Raw genomic sequence first — 16,488 nt, forward strand, 5'->3', positions numbered from 1 at the left:
GACGGGAGACCGGCTCTCCGGGACATATGGGGTGACTGCCGTGGCAACGGCAGAAAACAATTCTGTTTTTAGAAGGGTGGAGGTGGGAGCCGTCATCCCTCTGGCCAATCAGGAGCAGTAGCAACTCCCTCCCAAGAAGAGCGGAATAGGGAGTTGGCTTACTGACCAGGTGGAGAGATATAGGGGTAGGAGAAAGACGGGAGAGCGCAGCTTTTGGCACAAAGTGAGCACTTTAAAATATCTTCGTTATAATTGTTATGGCAGGAGAGGGAGGAAGAGGAAGAAAAAGGAACTGGCTTGGTGCTTCTCCTGTCCCCCCTCCACTGCTGCTTTTGGGGGTTTTACCGGAAGCCAGGATTGGATACAAGGGGCCTGAGGGTAAGGAAAAGGAGAGTGGTGCCCCCAGTTGGTGGGTCGTGCCCAGGATCAGGGGTGTCGAGAGGTGTGTGACTGCCAAACTGCCCAGTGAGTAACTGTGGATGATGGGGACGGGGGCTGGGAAGTGGAGCGTTTCAAGCCGGGGTGGCCGGAAACCAAATGGTGCTGGGGCCCACGAGGAACAGATGAGAGTTTGGTAGAAACCTGGGAGGGAGACCACAACCCCTATCCCCTAGTCCGGGCTCCACAAAACGGGAGTCAAAAGACTTCACTCGCACTGAGTGAGGAAAAGGCTGGGCCCGGCTCCATCCCAGTGGTCAAATGACACATTCCCCTGCCTGTGGGTGTCCTCTGGGCAAAAGATGATGGGGCCCTTCTCCTCTAAACCTGTGGCTTGGCATCTGGTGGGTGCCAATGGGGCTGACCTAACAGATGAGCCCCGCTGTGATGTGAGGGAGAGAGGTGCCCATCCAACTCCCCGACCCAGTTTTGGCCACCCCATCGAAAGTGTCCTCCTCCATTTCTTGTCTCCCCATCTCAGCACCCTACTCTTCCCACCCTCCAACCGTCTAGCCGGCAGCCACCTGCCTGTGAGCCGGGACAAGAATAACGGTAATTGCTGGCTGTGCAATGTGGTGCTGTCACTGGGCATCCCTCTAGACGCCGACACGGATGCACCCGGAGGCGTCAGGATTGTGGGCTCAGTGGAAAACAGACCGGGCTTGGGAATCGGAGGTCATGGGTTCGAATCTCAGCTCTGCCACTTGTCAGTTATGTGACTGTGGGCAAGTCACTTAACTTCTCTGTGCCTTAGTTACCTCATCTGTAAAATGGAGATTAACTGTGAGCCTCACGAGGGACAACCTGATTACTCTGTATCTACCCAACGCTTAGAACAGTGCTCCGCACATAATAAGCACTTAACAAATACCAACATTATTATAATCTCTCTTCCCGAGAAGCCCACGCCATCAGACTTCAAAGACCTGCCTCCGGGCTCACGGTCGTCTCCCCAACCTGGACTTCTGCACCCCCACCCAAGGACTCCGACACCGAGGACCCCCCCACCTCCCGCCATGTCACCGCAGGCCCTGCAGCCACCAGAACCATGAGTAGCTCCCAGACCTTCCCCCATTTTTCCCTGACCCTATTTCCACCCCTCCCAGTCTAGCACCCCCTTGAAGCCCATCCAGGTAGCAAACCTGGAAGGTGGGACACTGTACTCCCCAGCAGCACCCCCTCCCCCAGAGTCATGGGACATTGTGCTCCCCTTTCCCCCACCCCAGAGTCGTGGGACATTGTGCCCCCTGCTCCCCCGGGCCATGGGACATATATCCCCAACCACCCTCCCTCCCTCCGCCCAGAAGCAGCCATCCTTTGGAGAGCCCTCACTCCCTCGTCCCCTGTCCTCTGACTAGAGGTGATTGATTCCCCCCCCCCCTGCCACCCCCACCACCATCCCCATCCCTGGGCAACATTGCCCTTGTTCTCACTGTTACTTTAGCTGATACCTGCCCCCACAACTACTCACCCCGCTCATGCTGCTTGGTTTTCTACTCCTCTCCCCATGGAAAGAGCACGGGCTTGGGAGTCCGAGGTCATGAGTTCGAATTCCGGCTCTGCCACTTGTCAGCTGTGTGACTGTGGGCAAGTCACTTAGCTTCTCTGTGCCTCAGTTACCTCATCTGTAAAATGGGGATTAACTGTGAGCCTCACGTGGGACAACCTGATTACCCTGTATCTACCCCAGCGCTTAAAACAGTGCTCGGCACATAGTAAGCGCTTAACAAATACCAACATTATTATTATTATTATTTCCTCTCCTCTCTCCCCCACTACACCTCCACCCTTCCCCAAATCAGACTCCCACAGGGCTCCCTCCACCGCCTCCGAGACATTTGGACCACGAGCCCAGGACTCTCCTTGCCGCTAGCCTTTTGATTTCAATCTGATACACCCATAGACAAGTCAACATCCGACCCTGGCCATCACCCGCTTATTAATATCATCTTATTGTATCATGGGTTCTAGTCCTGGCTCCGCCACTTCTCAGCTCTGTGACTTTGGGTAAGTCACTTCTCTTCTCTGTGCCCCAGTTCCCTCATCTGTAAAATGGGGATGAAGACTGTGACCCCCACATGGGACAACCTGATCACCTTGCACCCCCGCCCCCTGCAGTGCTTAGAACAGTGCTGTGCACATAGTAAGCGCTTAACAAATATCATCATTAATTAATTATTACTATATTACTGCTATCGCATGTTGTTAATTGATCTCAGTGCTGCCACTTACCTTTCTGACTTCACCATGTCCTTCCACCCCTCCTCCCATCTGTCCCTCCTAATCCTCACCTTCCCCTTCCCCTCTCCCACCCAGCTCTATCTCGCACTCTCCTCTGCCTCCTTCCCTCTTCCCCTCTCCCTCCCTAGAATCCCACTTTAGCTGTGCCACTCCTCATCCCCTTCCCCCTGCGCTCTTCCCCACCAAACCCCCTCCTCCCACCCCTTTCCCTGCCCATGCCCCTTTCCAGTCCTCCTGACTCATCATCACCCCTCATCTCCCTCTCCCCACCCAGGTCCCCACCATCTAATACCCAAAGTAGGGGAGAGGGTTGGGAGCAGGGGGGAAAGCAGAAGGGGGAAGGGTGACTTTGGGGAGCTCAGACCTGACTGTGTTAATTTTCGGATGAAGTAGGAGGCCAGATCGTTGGGGGTGAAGGATAGGGGAGGGGGAGGAACAAGGGGCCTGAGGAGAGAGTTAAAAGTCCGGAACAATTGGCGGAGGTGACAGGCATGGGTGTCAATGAGGGAAGAAAAGTAGTTTTGCCTGGCGGAGGAGAGGGCAGATATAAGGCAGGAAAGGATATATTTGAAATGAATAAGGTTGGCTTGGTAACACTATCAGGTCTGAGCTCCCCAAAGTCACTCCTCCCCCTTCTCCATCTCCCCTGCTCCCAACCCTCTCCCCTACTTTCCCATCCTTTCCTACTCTCAGAGGAGATCTCCTCCCTCCTCCAAGTGCCACCCCCTGCACCTGTGCTTCAGGCCCCATTCCTGCTCACCTTATAAAAACCATCGCCCCTTCACTCTTCCCCTCCTTAACTTCTATCTTTAACTGCTCACTCTCCAATGGCTTCTTCCCCTCTGCCTTCAAACATGCCTATGTCTCCCCCATCCTAAAAAAACCCTCTCTCAACCCCACTTCCCCTTCCAGTTATGGTTCTATCTCCCTCCTACCCTTCCTTTGCAAACTCCTAGAATGAGTCGTCTACACTCTCTGCCTTGAATTCCTCAGCTCCAACTCTCTCCTGGAGCCCCTCTAATCTGGCTTCTGCCCCCTCCACTCTACTGAAACTGCCCTCTCGAAGGTCACCCATGACTTCCTTCTTGCCAAATCCAATGGCTCCTACTCTATCCTAATCCTCCTCGACCTCTCAGCTGCCTTTGACACTGTCATCCAACCCCTTCTTCTCCACACTTTATCTCCCCTTGGCTTCACGGACTCCATCCTCTCCTGGTTCTTCTCTTATCTTTCTGGCTATTCATTCTCTGTCTCCTTCACGGGCTCCTCCTCCCCCTCCCATCCACTACTTGTAGAGTTTCCTCAAGGGTCAGTTCTTGGCCCTCTTCTGTTCTCCATCTATACTCACTTCTTGGTGAACTCATTCTCTCCCATGGCTTCAACTATCATCTCTATGCAGATGACACCCAAATCACATCTCCTCCTCTGTCCTCTCCTCCTCCCTCCGGGCTCATATCTCCTCCTGCCTCCAGGATGTCTTCACTTGGATGTCTGGATGTCTGACTAAAACTCAAAATGTCTAAAACTGAAGTTATCTTCTCTCCTACACCCTGTCCTCTCCTTGACTTCCCTGTCACTGTGGACGACACAACCATCCTTCTCGTCTCACAGGCCCACAACCTTGCTGTCATCCTTGACTCAGCTCTCTCATTCACCCCACACATCCAATCCACCGCCAACACTGCTGGTCTCACTTTTACAGTATCACCAAGATCTGCCCTTTGCTCTCTATCCAATCAGCGATAGTGCTGGTACCAGCTCTCATAATATCTCGACTGGACTACTGGGTCAGCCTCCTTTCAGATCTCCCTTCCTCCTGTCCTCACTCCAATCTATTCTTCATTCCGCTGCCCGGGTCATCTTCCTACAGAAATACTCTGGGCATGTCACTCCCCTCCTCAAAAACCTCCAGTGGTTGCCTATCAACCTTCGCATTAAACAAAAACTTCTCACTCTTGGCTTCAGAGCTCTCCATCACCTTGCCCCCTCCTACCTCACCTCCCTTCTCTCTTTCTACTGCCCACCCCACATGCCCCGCTCCTCTGCCGCTCACCTCCTCACTACCCCCCGTTCACGCCTATCCCACCAACGACCCCTGGTCCATGTCCTACCGCTGTTCTGGAATGCCCTCCCTCCTCACGTCCGTCAAACTAACTCGCTTCCCTTCTTCAAAGCCCTACTGAGAGCTCACCTCCTCCAAGAGGCCTTCCCAGACTGAGCCCCCCTTTTCCCTCTGCTCCCCCTCTCCTCCCCTCAGCACTGTGCTCATTTGTATATATAATTTATTACCCTATTTATTTTCTAAATGAGGTGTACATCCCCTTGATTCTATTTATCTTGATGATGTTGTCTTGTTCTTTTGTTTTTTTGTTGTTGTTCTGTTTTGCTTTGCTGTCAGTCTCCCCCGTTTAGACTGTGAGCCCGTCAGTGGGCAGGGATTGCCTCTATCTGTTGCCGAATTACACAAGTGCTTAGTACAGTGCTCTGCACATAGTAAGCGCTCAATAAATACTATTGAATGAAAGAATCCCAAGTATGTCACGTGGGCAAGTGGTGGGACAGCCAATCAGACTCTTGCTTCACAGACCCTGAGGTCCTGAACTTGGTGCCTATTACCACAACTTCCCGTAGAGTGTCATAGGCTTCAGACGTCATTACGGTACTCTACTGGCAGAAGACGTTTGCAGAACTTCCAGAAGCTCTGTAACATAGTCAGTCAGACTTTGAACACTGAAGCCATGCTCCACTTACCACAGCTACGCTGGGCTGGGTGTGTGAGGAACTTGAGCAACGGCTGAATATCCCAACTGCTGCTGTATGGAGAGCTGAAATTGAAAAACTGAAAGCAAGAAGGGCAGAGGAAGAATTTAAGGGCAAAGTAAAACAAAGCCTCAGATGATGCCATATCCCAGCTGCAAAGTAAGAGTTGGTTGCTGAGGGCAGATCTTCCTTGTGCCCTGCCACTGAGTAGGGAAGGGTTCTCTGAGCAAACTCTTTGAAAGGAACGAGAGACAAAGAGACACAAGAGAAAACAACCCCAGGGCCTAGAAATATTAAGCATGACAACTCAACAGGAGACAGTCTTTTAGTGCACCCAATATGACAGTAGATTTTGTGTTGGTCTTTTCAGCCACACACCAGTCACATGTGATATGATTATTTTGTATCTACTCCAGTGCTTAGAACAGTGCTTGACACGTAGTAAGTACCTAACAAATACCACAGTTATTATTACTATAATGGGCTTTTGGAATATGAAGCACTTTTCAAATTCATACGCTTAGTACAATGCTTTGCACACAGTAAGCACTCAATAAATTTGATTGAATGAATTAATATGAAGGACAACTGTACCCTGGTAGACAAACACTTAAAAGGATCAGCTGAAGTAAAGCAATCAGTACCAGGATAACTCCCTAAAATGAGTTATCCAAATCCAACCTAATTAACTTGTATTTACCCTAGCATTTAGAATAGTGTTTGACACATAGCAAGTGCTTAACAAATACTATTAAAAAAAAGGAAGAAGATCTGTCGGATCGAGTCCATGTAGCAAAATGGAATTCCTGGAACTTCAGTACCAGGTCCACCAGTTTTTCCTCAAAGCTGGAAGTGAAAAAGAACCTCACAAGTCCTTGTTAATATATAGCAGAGGGAAAGCTTTCACAACCCCTGTGTGGTTAAGACTAGCCAGGACAAGAGCACTATATCTGTAGCTTTCAGTTATGCAACTGATGGTCATACAGATTTCCTATTGATCTGGAAATTTTGTGTCTGGGTCTCAGAGGGGTAGGGCAGTTAAAGACTCTGCCTCAGTGCAAACTGGGGAACCGGGTCGTGCTCTGACTCCTGACGAGGCAGCTCGTGTTTCGGAGCAGGGGCGTTTCTCAGGTGAATTCCCAGCGCGGGAAGGTACCTCTGGTTCTTGGCGGGAGGGCGGGTGAACGGGAGCATTTTGAACTGGAAGGTGACTATAGCAAATAGAAATGAGCTCCCGTGCCAGTTGTGGATTCTCTCTCGATCTGGGGGTTCCAGCTGGGGTGCAATTCAGGGACTAGAAGACAGACTGACAGGGTCATCCCTGAACTGGTTGGTTCCCTTTGGCCGGCCCCTCATTCTGGCCAGACAACTTTTCTCTTCCCTTCTTCCTACACTCGCGTCTGTGCTTGGAATGTCAGTTGAGCACAGGTACCGTCTACCTTCCCACCTTGTCAGTTCCTTCTGCCAATTCCACGTCACTCGTTTCTCTGGGTTAGCCATCGGCTACGGCCTTGGAGTTCAACCCCAGGTCACAGGGCTGTAGCTCAGCTTCAACCATCCTCCAATTCCAAGAAAAGTGACGCTCGGTAACCCGCCCCCTCCTCCCTATGCACCCCTTTCCCTCCCTCCCCGCCCCCCAACTGGGCCTCAGTGGTGAGAAACGGACACCGGGAGTCCCGCAATCTGACACCCGAGTCCTAGAATCTATCTCTACTACTTTGATTCCTCTTCCTCTCCACCAAAAAAAAATCCCATACCTGATCTAATTGGTTTCTGTGCATTTAATCCATTCATGGGTTCTTGTGTATCCTCCTGAATATTGTCTTTCATTCCGTACAGGGCTGGGATCGGGGAGAATGCAGGCCTCCCTCTTCCTGTGTCTGCTGGCTGCCGAGCTCGGTGCGGCTGTTGTCGCCATTGCGTCCAGTGAACACCAGCATCACCGGGTCAAAAACTACCCCTTGCTGCTGCCCAAGGAAGATCAATCATCAGATGCAACACTACCCAGTTATCAAATAGCTCAGAGCAATAGAGACTTTGCCTTCAGCCTGTACAAGCAATTGGTCACAGAAGGGCCAGGCAAGAATGTCTTCTTCTCTCCACTGAGCATCTCAACCTCCCTGGCCATGCTGTCTCTGGGCGCGCAGTCCGCCACCCTGACCCAGATCCTGGAGGGTCTCTGCTTCAACCTCTCCCATATCTCAGAGAGGGAGATCCACGAGGGCTTCCAGCACATTGTCCGAACCCTAAACCTGACAAGTAATGATCTGGAAATCAACATGGGAAACAGCCTCTTCGTAAGGAAGCAGATGAAACTGCAGGAGAAGTTTCAGGGTGACCTGCAGAGGCTGTATGCTGCAGAAGCTCTCTCCACCAACTTCAAGGACTCTGCAGGGGCAGAGAAACAGATCAATGACTATGTGGAAAAGAAGACCCGAGGAAGGATAGTAGAATTAGTTAAGGACCTGGATGAAACAACTGCGATGGTGCTAGTGAACTACATTTTCTTTAAAGGTGAGAGGGTCTGAGAGATGGGCTTGGGCTTCAATTTGGCTCTCTTTTCAAGGTTTTCATTAGGTGCTTATTATGTGCTGAGAACTAGGGTGGTTACAAGATACTCATTTCAGACCTAGTTCTTGCCCTACAAGAAGCTCACTATCTAAGAGGGAAGGAGAGCTGGGACCTCATCCTCATTTTACTGATTTGAAAAATTAAGGCACAGGGAGCTTATGTGGCATGCCCAAGGTCTCATAGCAGGCTGGTGGCAGAGATGGAGCTAGAACGTGGTTCTCTCACTCCAGCCCCATGCTTTTTTAATGATGCCTCACTGTTCATCCTTGAGTTGGGTTCTAAAAGCAGTGTAGCCTCATGGAAAGAACACAGGGCTAGGAATCAGAGCAACTGGATACTAATTCCAGCTCTGCCACTTGTCTGCCATGTGATAATGATAAAAAAGTGTGGTACTTGTTAAGGGTTTTCTATGTGTACAAGCAATGTACTTAACATGGAGGTAGCTACGAGATGATCAGGTCCCACATGGGACTCACAGTCTAAGTAGGAAGGAGAACAGGTATTGAATCCCCATTTTGCAGATGAGGGAACTGAGACACAGAGACGTTAAGTGACTTGACCAAGGTCACACAGCAGGCAAGTGGCAGAGCAGGGATTAGAACCCAGGTCCTCTAGTCTCCCAGGCCTGAGTTCATTTCAGTAGGCCACACTGCTTCTGTTTGTTGGTCTTGAGCAAGTCACATGACATCTCTGTGACTAAGTTTTCTCCTCTGTAAAATGGGATTGAATGTCTGTTTTCCCTGCCCCCAGATGGTGAGCCTCAGGAAAGAGAGGGACTGTGCCTGATATAATCATCCCATACATACCCTGGGGTTAGCATAGTGCTTGGCAAATAGTATGCACTCAGTCAAGACCACAATTATGATCATTCAAAAAGGAAACAAAGTCCCTGTCATGAGGTCACCTAGTCAACTCGCTGAAAATTGGCCAAAACAATTAGCTCTTTAGGTCTACTCTACAGATGTAATTTGGATGCCCATTGGCTATCTATACCCTCATGTATGCGTTGGGAGTTCCTTCCCCATCACCATCCAGAGCCAGAGGGCAGAGGGCTCCCGGCCAGGGCCAGCCCCAGCCCTCCTTCTGCTCCTTCCCCACAGGCTCCTCCCTGCACTGGCTCAGTCTGGCTGCCTCTTTCACAGCTTTCTCTTTGGCAGTAATGTTTCTCCCTCCCCCTTCCTCTGCTCCACATCTCCCCACCATTTCAAAGGCTCTTCAGATGACTGGAATGGAAAGCTAAAGGGCAAGAGTGGGTTTGTTTCCAAATTCTCTGTACACCAATTTAGCCCAGTGTTAAGGAGTAGCAGACTGGCTTAATGGATACAGTACAGACCTGGGAGTCAGAAGGACCTGGGTTCTAATCCCGGCTCCGCCACTTGTCCGCTGTGTAACCTTGGGCAAGCCACTTCACTTCTCTCAGTTACCTCATCCTTAAAACGGGGATTAAGACTGTGAGCCCCATGTGGGACAACCTGATGACCTTGTATTTACCCCAGTGCTTACAGCAGTGCTTGGCACATAGTATGTGCTTAATAAATACAATAAAAATAATGTCGATAATAATAATAATAATGATTCCAGCTTCACCACTTAACTGCTGTGTGATCTTGGGCAAGTCCCTTAACTTCTCTGTGCCTCAGTTACCTCATCGGTAAAATGGGATTAAGACTGAGAGGCTCATGTGGGACATGGAATGTGTCCAACCTGATTATCATGTATCTATCTCAGTGCTTAGTACAGTGCCTAACACATAGTGAGTGATTAATAAATGTCATTAAAAACACACACACAAAGAAAGAATGAATGGGCCAAATTCTCCCAAAACTAGTCCTAGCAGTAGCCTGGTTTTTCTCCATCCCCACCCACCCCAGAGTGGGCCCCACACCTTCCAGGACTCTTCTCTAGGCCAGGTTCAGTTCCCAGGAAGCCAACCTTTCATTTTGCCCTTGAGAGTATCTTTGGGGCTGGAGTTTTGAGGGGGTGGGGCATGAACAAGGCTGGAAACGAAGAAGTTGGAAGGAATGGAAAATGGAGAGAGGGTGAGAAAGGAAGGAAAGAGAAAGAGGGAAGGAAGAGGGACTGAAAAATTACAAAGGAGAAGCCCCACCTTCCACTCTGTCACCCCCCATCCCCCCACAGTCCTCACTGGGTACCAAGTTCAGGCAAGAATGGATCCCTGAGCTCCTCCCCACCCACTTCCCACTTTCCGCCCACCCCCTGCTTAATCGCACCCTTCAAAAGAGCATGGTGCCAATCCCAGAGATCCAATCTCTCTGTTCAGTGGATTCCCCATTCATGCCTGGTCTCTGCTTATACTAGCAAGGCCCCGGCCTCCATCCTGGGTGCTTAAGACCACAACCTGAACTTAGCCTCCTGGCTCCTATGAGGTCCTGACCCTCTCTGGCAGAGGGCAGGAAGCAATGCCCTGCCATGTTGGCTTCTTCTCTGATGTTTTGCCCAATCCAAATGGTGTAGCAGATTAGCTATGCCATCCTTCCTACCTGAAAAACTGTGAGGCAACACTTATGATGACACAGTCCTCCATGATGACAAGCCCTTGGGAGCCCATAGTTACTATGACCCCAAAGAGGGACACTTATGCCAGCTTTCCTGACAGAGGGCAATAAAATACTGTCTTACTGGTGTGGCAACCCAGAAGGTTCTCCCTTACTTCCACCTGCAGTACCCAGAGGCAACTGTGTTCGAAGTTCTTCCTGTAACAATTCTTCCTCTCTCTGAAGCCAAGTGGAAGACACCTTTTGACCCCAGAGACACTCAAGAGAAAGACTTCTTTGTAGATGACACCACAATTGTGACAGTCCCCATGATGACCCAAAAGAAGGCATCCCACAGATTTCTCCACGACGAGGAGCTGGCCTGTCTGGTCTTGGAAATGAATTACAAAGGCAATGCCTCGGCCTTGTTCATTCTCCCTGATGAAGGAAAAATGAAACTGGTGGAAGAGGCCCTCACAAGAGAAACAATCACGCGATGGAACAATCAACTTCGGAGAAGGTAATGTCTCTCTCCCTCTCTCTCTCTCCCTCTGGGTGGAAGCTTCCATTGGAAATAGATCAAGAAACCAAAAAAAAAAAAAACCCTCTTCCTGTGAGCCCTGTAGGTTGTTGAGGAGCCAAGGACTTCTATTCAATGTTCCTCTTCTGTGAGTGCTTGTTTTCCACTAGATGTCAGTTTCCGAGTACTCAAGTGAACAGGAACCGTAGTAAATGGTTCCTACCATCTCAACATGGATGATTTCCAAATTTACTTTTCTAACCCTGACCTCTTTCCTCTTCTATATCCCCACATTTCCTCCTGCCTTCAGGACATCTCTAGTTGGATGCCCCACTGACACCTCAAACCTCGCATGTCCAATCGAGAATCCCCCATCTTCCCAACCAAATCCTGTCCTCCCCCTGACTTTCCCATCACTATAGACCAGTGCTCAGTGCTTAGAGCAGTGCTTGGCACATAGTAAGCACTTAACAAAATACCATCATTATTATAGACAATGCTTCTATCCTTCCAGAATCCATATCCCTAGCATCATTCTCATCTCATCTCTCTCCCTCGACCCATATATTCAATCTGTCACCAACTCCTGTCAGTTCTACCTTGACAACAATACTAAAATCCACTTTATCCTCTCCAACCACACTGCTACTATGCTCATCAGAGCACTTCTCATATCTGGTCTTCACTACCGCATCAGGCCCCTTGCTGAGCTTACCTCCTGTCTTTCCTCACTCCAGCCCAGACTTCACTCTGCTGTCCAGATCATTTTCCGAAAAAGAGTTCAATCTATATTTCCCCATTCCTCAGGAACCTCCAATGGTCACCCATCCATGTCCACATCAAGTAGAAACTCCTTATCATTGGCTTTAAATCACTCAACTTGCCCCCTCCTATATTGCCTCACTGATTTCCTACTATTCCTTTATCCACATACTTCACTCCTCTAATGCCAACTTATTCACTGTACTTTGATCTTGCCTACCTCAGCATCAACCCCTTACCTATATTCCCCCTCTGGCCTGGAACTCCTTTCCCCTTCATATAAGACAGACCACCACTCTCTCTACCTTCGAAGTCTTATTAAAATCACATCTCCTCCAAAAGGTCTTCCCTGTTTAACCCCTCTTTTCCCCTGGTTCCTCTCCCTTCTGTGTTGCCTATGCACTTGGATCCATACCATTTAGAAATTTGGTATTCACCCCACCCTCAGCCCCACAACATTTATGTTCAAAGCTGTAAGTTATTTCTTTATATTAATGTCGCTCTTCCAATCTAGTCTTAAAACTCCTTGTGGAAAGGGAACACATCTAATAACTCCATTGCATTTTATTCTCTCAACTGCTTAATAGAGTGCTCTGCACATATTAAGTACTCAATAAATACTACATATTGATTAACTGATTGATTGTTAGTGGATTACTAAGATTTCTTCCACCCACCCTGGCCATCTCAAAAAATTCAACCAAATGAACAATACTGAAAACACAGATGTTGCAAGGAAGGCCTTTTATCTGGTCAAACTAATGTAACCATGAATAACTGTTGGAGATATAAAATATCTAGTGGAAAAAGCTCTCTATATGAGGATCTCAGTGCCTTTTTCACACATAAATTTCTCATCTCCCCCCACACCACCTCTAGACTGTACGCTCACTGTGGGCAGGGAATGTGTCTACCAACTCTGTTACATTGTGTTTACTACATGCTCTGCACACAAATACGCACTCAATAAATACCACTGATTGAATGATGGATTGAGTCTCATCCTAGCAATGCTTCAAAGAAATCCAATTATATAGAGCACTAATCACTTGGCTCCACAGAGTCCAGAAAATTACCTATATCAGTCACAAGATGAAGTCTTTCAAGAATAAATCAAACAAATTATTTCCACTGCTTAGGACAGTGCTTGGCACATAATAAGTGCTTAACAAATACCATAATAATCATTATTATTATTTCCAGATTCTTTGGATGGAGGATATTTCAGTGTAGCTCTGTCTAAAGTTGCTGTTTTTTCATTATTCTAGGCATATGATCTTGATTTTTCCAAAGTTTTCTATTTCTGGTCATTATGGATTGGAGACGATACTTCCCAAACTAGGCATCCATGATGTATTCACTACTCAGGCTGATCTGTCCAGAATCAGTGGGAACAGGAACTTAAAGGTTTCTAAAGTAAGTCAACAAAGTTCTATGATTCCTTTTTCATTACAGATGGATACTCCTTGAGGTAAAAATGTCATTTCTGTTTTGCCATGGGATTCTCCTCAGTTCAGCAGCACAAGGTCCAGTCGGGGTCATTTTCCTCTGTGTGACTTATTCTTTTAAAATCATGGTTAGCATTTAGAGCTTTGTAGTTTTAGTCAAATTAAACTGATTTCTACCCTCCCTTGTCTTGGAGCTAAGATTTGTAATAACCATATATTAACAGCTCCCATTTCTTTTTCATTTTTTCAAATATGTTTTCTTAATGTCTTCACTGCCCCAAATGGACTTAAGCTGATTACCAACCAACCCAAATACTGACAATTTAAATTCCTAATGCCCAAGTGCACTCAGAATCCATATAGCCAAAATACACCATTTCCATTGACAGCTGTGAGATTTGTTCATTTGAAAGTGTGACAGGGGTATTTTTTCTCTGGATTTTCTGTCTGGAGAAGGTTCCATTGGGAATTGGCGGTAGTGATCAACTTTTGTTGTTCCAAAATGAAATCCGAAATCTTCACCTTTACACTAAGATTTGGATGTTGGCAAGGGTGGAATGAATGTTGGAGTCTGAAGTGGTTGACTAGGCAAGGTTCCATGAACTTGCCACACAGAGTGCCCATAAGTATCTGGGTCACCTTTATTTACCCTTTTGCATCCTTTGCAAACTATGAAAAGGAGAAATGTTATGGAGGAAACTTCAGCCATGCAAATGTCACTTTGTGACAGTCTCACAAATAAAAGATGAAAGATAACTCAAAGAATTTATCCCATAATGACTCCCAATTGTAATTTTTAATCCTAAAAACTCCATATAATAAAGAATATAATGAGGATAGGGATAGTAACTAGATCTTCTTACACTGCCTCATTAGTCATGGTCTTTATAGAATTCCTTAGGCCTGGATGTGAGAGGGAGTCCTTGGCGCCAATAGCCAAGCAGTCTGCTAGCAGAAGGCGGGAGAGAGATAGATCTCAGGGGTGAAAAGGGAAAATGAGAGGGCAAAGAGTTGTGAGGCCAGGAGGGCCACAAACGGGAAGGCCCCTGGTAGAGGGGACATGGGGAAGAGTCCTGCTCCGGCTAGAAATCCAGGGATGGATCCACCTCAGTCTAAGGCCGTGGGATCTGTGCATAGGCCGGACCATCCCTTCTCCAGGACTCACTGCTGAGGGGTCCTGTCTCCTGGGTATGACAGTTATAGGGACTGCTGGAACTTCTGCAAGCTGGCTTCCCAGGTGGCTTCCCAGGTCTCTGAGTCTGAACCCCCAATTCTAGGGAGGTGGACAGAAGGGATCCTGGAAAGGTGAGGGTGGGGGATGTCCAAACTGGTCCAAAGCTTGGCCAAGGTTGTGCCAATCTGACCTGGCCCGGAGGGCTGGGACCTGCATGATAGTTCAAAATGATCCTCCAGGGATACAGTCACCATGTCTGGGGCCAAATTCAGAGCAGGGTCACCCTAACCTCTATAGCAAAAAAGGAAATTTCTCCACCAGCTCTTAAGCCCTACCGTGCCAACCTACCTACTGGACCATCACAGGCATTGTTAGCTGTGGGCACAGTCTCCCTGGATCAATCAGTCTTCCAGTCCCTGGAGAACCTGCTGGGATTTGGGCAAAACACTTCAGTCCAGGCAAGGAGGAAGCCCAGAGTTCTCCAGAGGTTTTCCACATAATTCCTTTAACCCTGCCAATATAGAACTGCCTGAGGCTCAGTTGGTGTTCTCCAGGCCTTGGGGAAGACCTGAAGGAGGAAAGTAGGTCAGAATGAGTACCAGGTTGGTGTGAGCAGGGAGGAAAGCAGCTTCTCACCTTGATTATTGGGAAGCCCCAAGGGCTCAGAGGTTCTTTGTGGGTTAATAAAGAAGGGGAATCTTCTGGGAAGATCTCACCAGTGTGAGAGAATGTGGCTCATCTCAGCGGTTCTTTCATCTAATAAAGACAGGCTTGACCAGTGGGAGTTGGCATTGAAGTTCCCAGCTACTGCAACCAGGTAACCATCGGGGAATGTGTAGGTAAGCAGCCAGTACCCTGCACTAAGTAGGTGCTCAATGAGTACTACTATTACTGCTATAACTCGGGGGTCCTCAGACATTGGCACTCACAGCTGCAGCCGTGATAGCTTCTAGTACAGGTGGGGTACCAGGAGGGGAAACAGAAGGCCTGGGTATCCTATCTTTCCCAGGGTTCAGTTAACGGCCCCAAATCTAGCAGACACGTTGGTGGCCTCCTGTCCTTCCCTAGGGATGACACAATGACTTTCCTCCAATCCCCTCACCTGCTCTCAGACCCATAACTCTGAGTTTTTGCCTTGCAGGTGTTTCACAGAGCTGTGCTGGATGTGGGAGAGAAGGGCACAGAAGCAGCAGCGGCCACAGGCATAAAAATAATGTACAAGTCAGCACCGTTCATTCCTCCCCTAGTTGTTCACTTCAACAAGCCCTTCCTGATGTACGTTTTTGACAAACTCACTGGGAGCATTCTCTTCCTGGGAAAAGTTGTCAACCCAACCCTAAAATAATTCTCTTGTAAAGGTTGGGAATAGCCAGAGGACACAGCATGGCCCAGTTCTTGGGGTCTCAAGTTTGAATCCCAGTTCTGCTTCTGGCTTGCTGGGTGACCCCAGCAGGATTGATTAGCTCCCAGTTCTCTCACGTGTCTGAAAGGAATAAAGAATAAACTTCCTGAACCACTTTGATCCCTTTCTCATATTCCTTCTCTCATTCTCCATCCCTACATTGATCCCTGGGGACTTCAATATCCATTTGGATGACCCTGACAACCCTTCCAATGCCCACTTCCTTTCACCCCTCTACACCAATGACCTCTTGCTCCACACCACCTCATACAGTCACCAACCTGGGCACACACTTGACCTTAAAATCTCTAGTCACTATACAATTGCTACCCTTACCAATTCTGAAATTCCTCTATCAGACCACAACCTCCTCATCAACTCACTTTCCTGTGCCACCCACAAGGTGAATTTGTCCTATTTCCCCACAGAGAGCTACATTTTTTGACCACCTTCAATATTCTACAACCATCCTACTCCATTTGGTCTCCATTACCCAAACTACCTTCCCTTGATACACAAATCAACATCATCAACACTACCCTCTCCCCTGAACTCAAATCAATTGATCCCTTGTCCCTCTGTCAATCTCACACTACTAACCCACGACCATGGGTCACCTCCACAGTACTCTTCTTCCACTCCTGTGCCCGAGCTGTAGAGTGCTGTTAATGGAAATC

The 16,488-nt window shown here is 48.3% G+C and overlaps 1 protein-coding gene across 4 annotated transcripts; it reads left to right on the top strand.

Annotated features, from left to right (window-relative positions):
• Positions 1 to 100: 100 nt before the first annotated feature.
• On the top strand, positions 101 to 15,931 carry LOC100086374 (alpha-1-antichymotrypsin-like). 4 transcript variants are annotated; one of them, XM_029064755.2, is made up of 5 exons: positions 101 to 223; positions 7,279 to 7,953; positions 10,752 to 11,025; positions 13,056 to 13,203; positions 15,551 to 15,931. In XM_029064755.2, the coding sequence occupies exons 2-5, from the start codon at positions 7,296 to 7,298 to the stop codon at positions 15,752 to 15,754; spliced, it is 1,284 nt and encodes a 427-aa protein (XP_028920588.1). In that variant the 5' UTR covers positions 101 to 223; positions 7,279 to 7,295; the 3' UTR covers positions 15,755 to 15,931. The 4 variants fall into 4 exon arrangements, with proteins under 4 accessions (XP_028920588.1, XP_028920593.2, XP_028920580.1 ...); XM_029064760.2 differs by lacking the exon at positions 101 to 223 and adding an exon at positions 230 to 465; XM_029064747.2 differs by lacking the exon at positions 101 to 223 and adding an exon at positions 230 to 378.
• The last annotated feature ends 557 nt before the right edge of the window (positions 15,932 to 16,488 follow it).

The sequence above is a fragment of the Ornithorhynchus anatinus genome, chromosome 1 (genome assembly GCF_004115215.2).
Source record: "Ornithorhynchus anatinus isolate Pmale09 chromosome 1, mOrnAna1.pri.v4, whole genome shotgun sequence".
NCBI lineage: Eukaryota > Metazoa > Chordata > Mammalia > Monotremata > Ornithorhynchidae > Ornithorhynchus > Ornithorhynchus anatinus.

Excerpts from the sequence above, each read along its gene's own strand:
- LOC100086374 (XM_029064760.2), top strand. The coding sequence starts at position 258 with ATGGCAGGAGAGGGAGGAAGAGGAAGAAAAAGGAACTGGCTTGGTGCT. Across the intron at positions 11,026-13,055 it reads AACAATCAACTTCGGAGAAG|GCATATGATCTTGATTTTTC; the intron begins GTAATGTCTCTC and ends TCATTATTCTAG. Across the intron at positions 13,204-15,550 it reads GGAACTTAAAGGTTTCTAAA|GTGTTTCACAGAGCTGTGCT; the intron begins GTAAGTCAACAA and ends TTTGCCTTGCAG.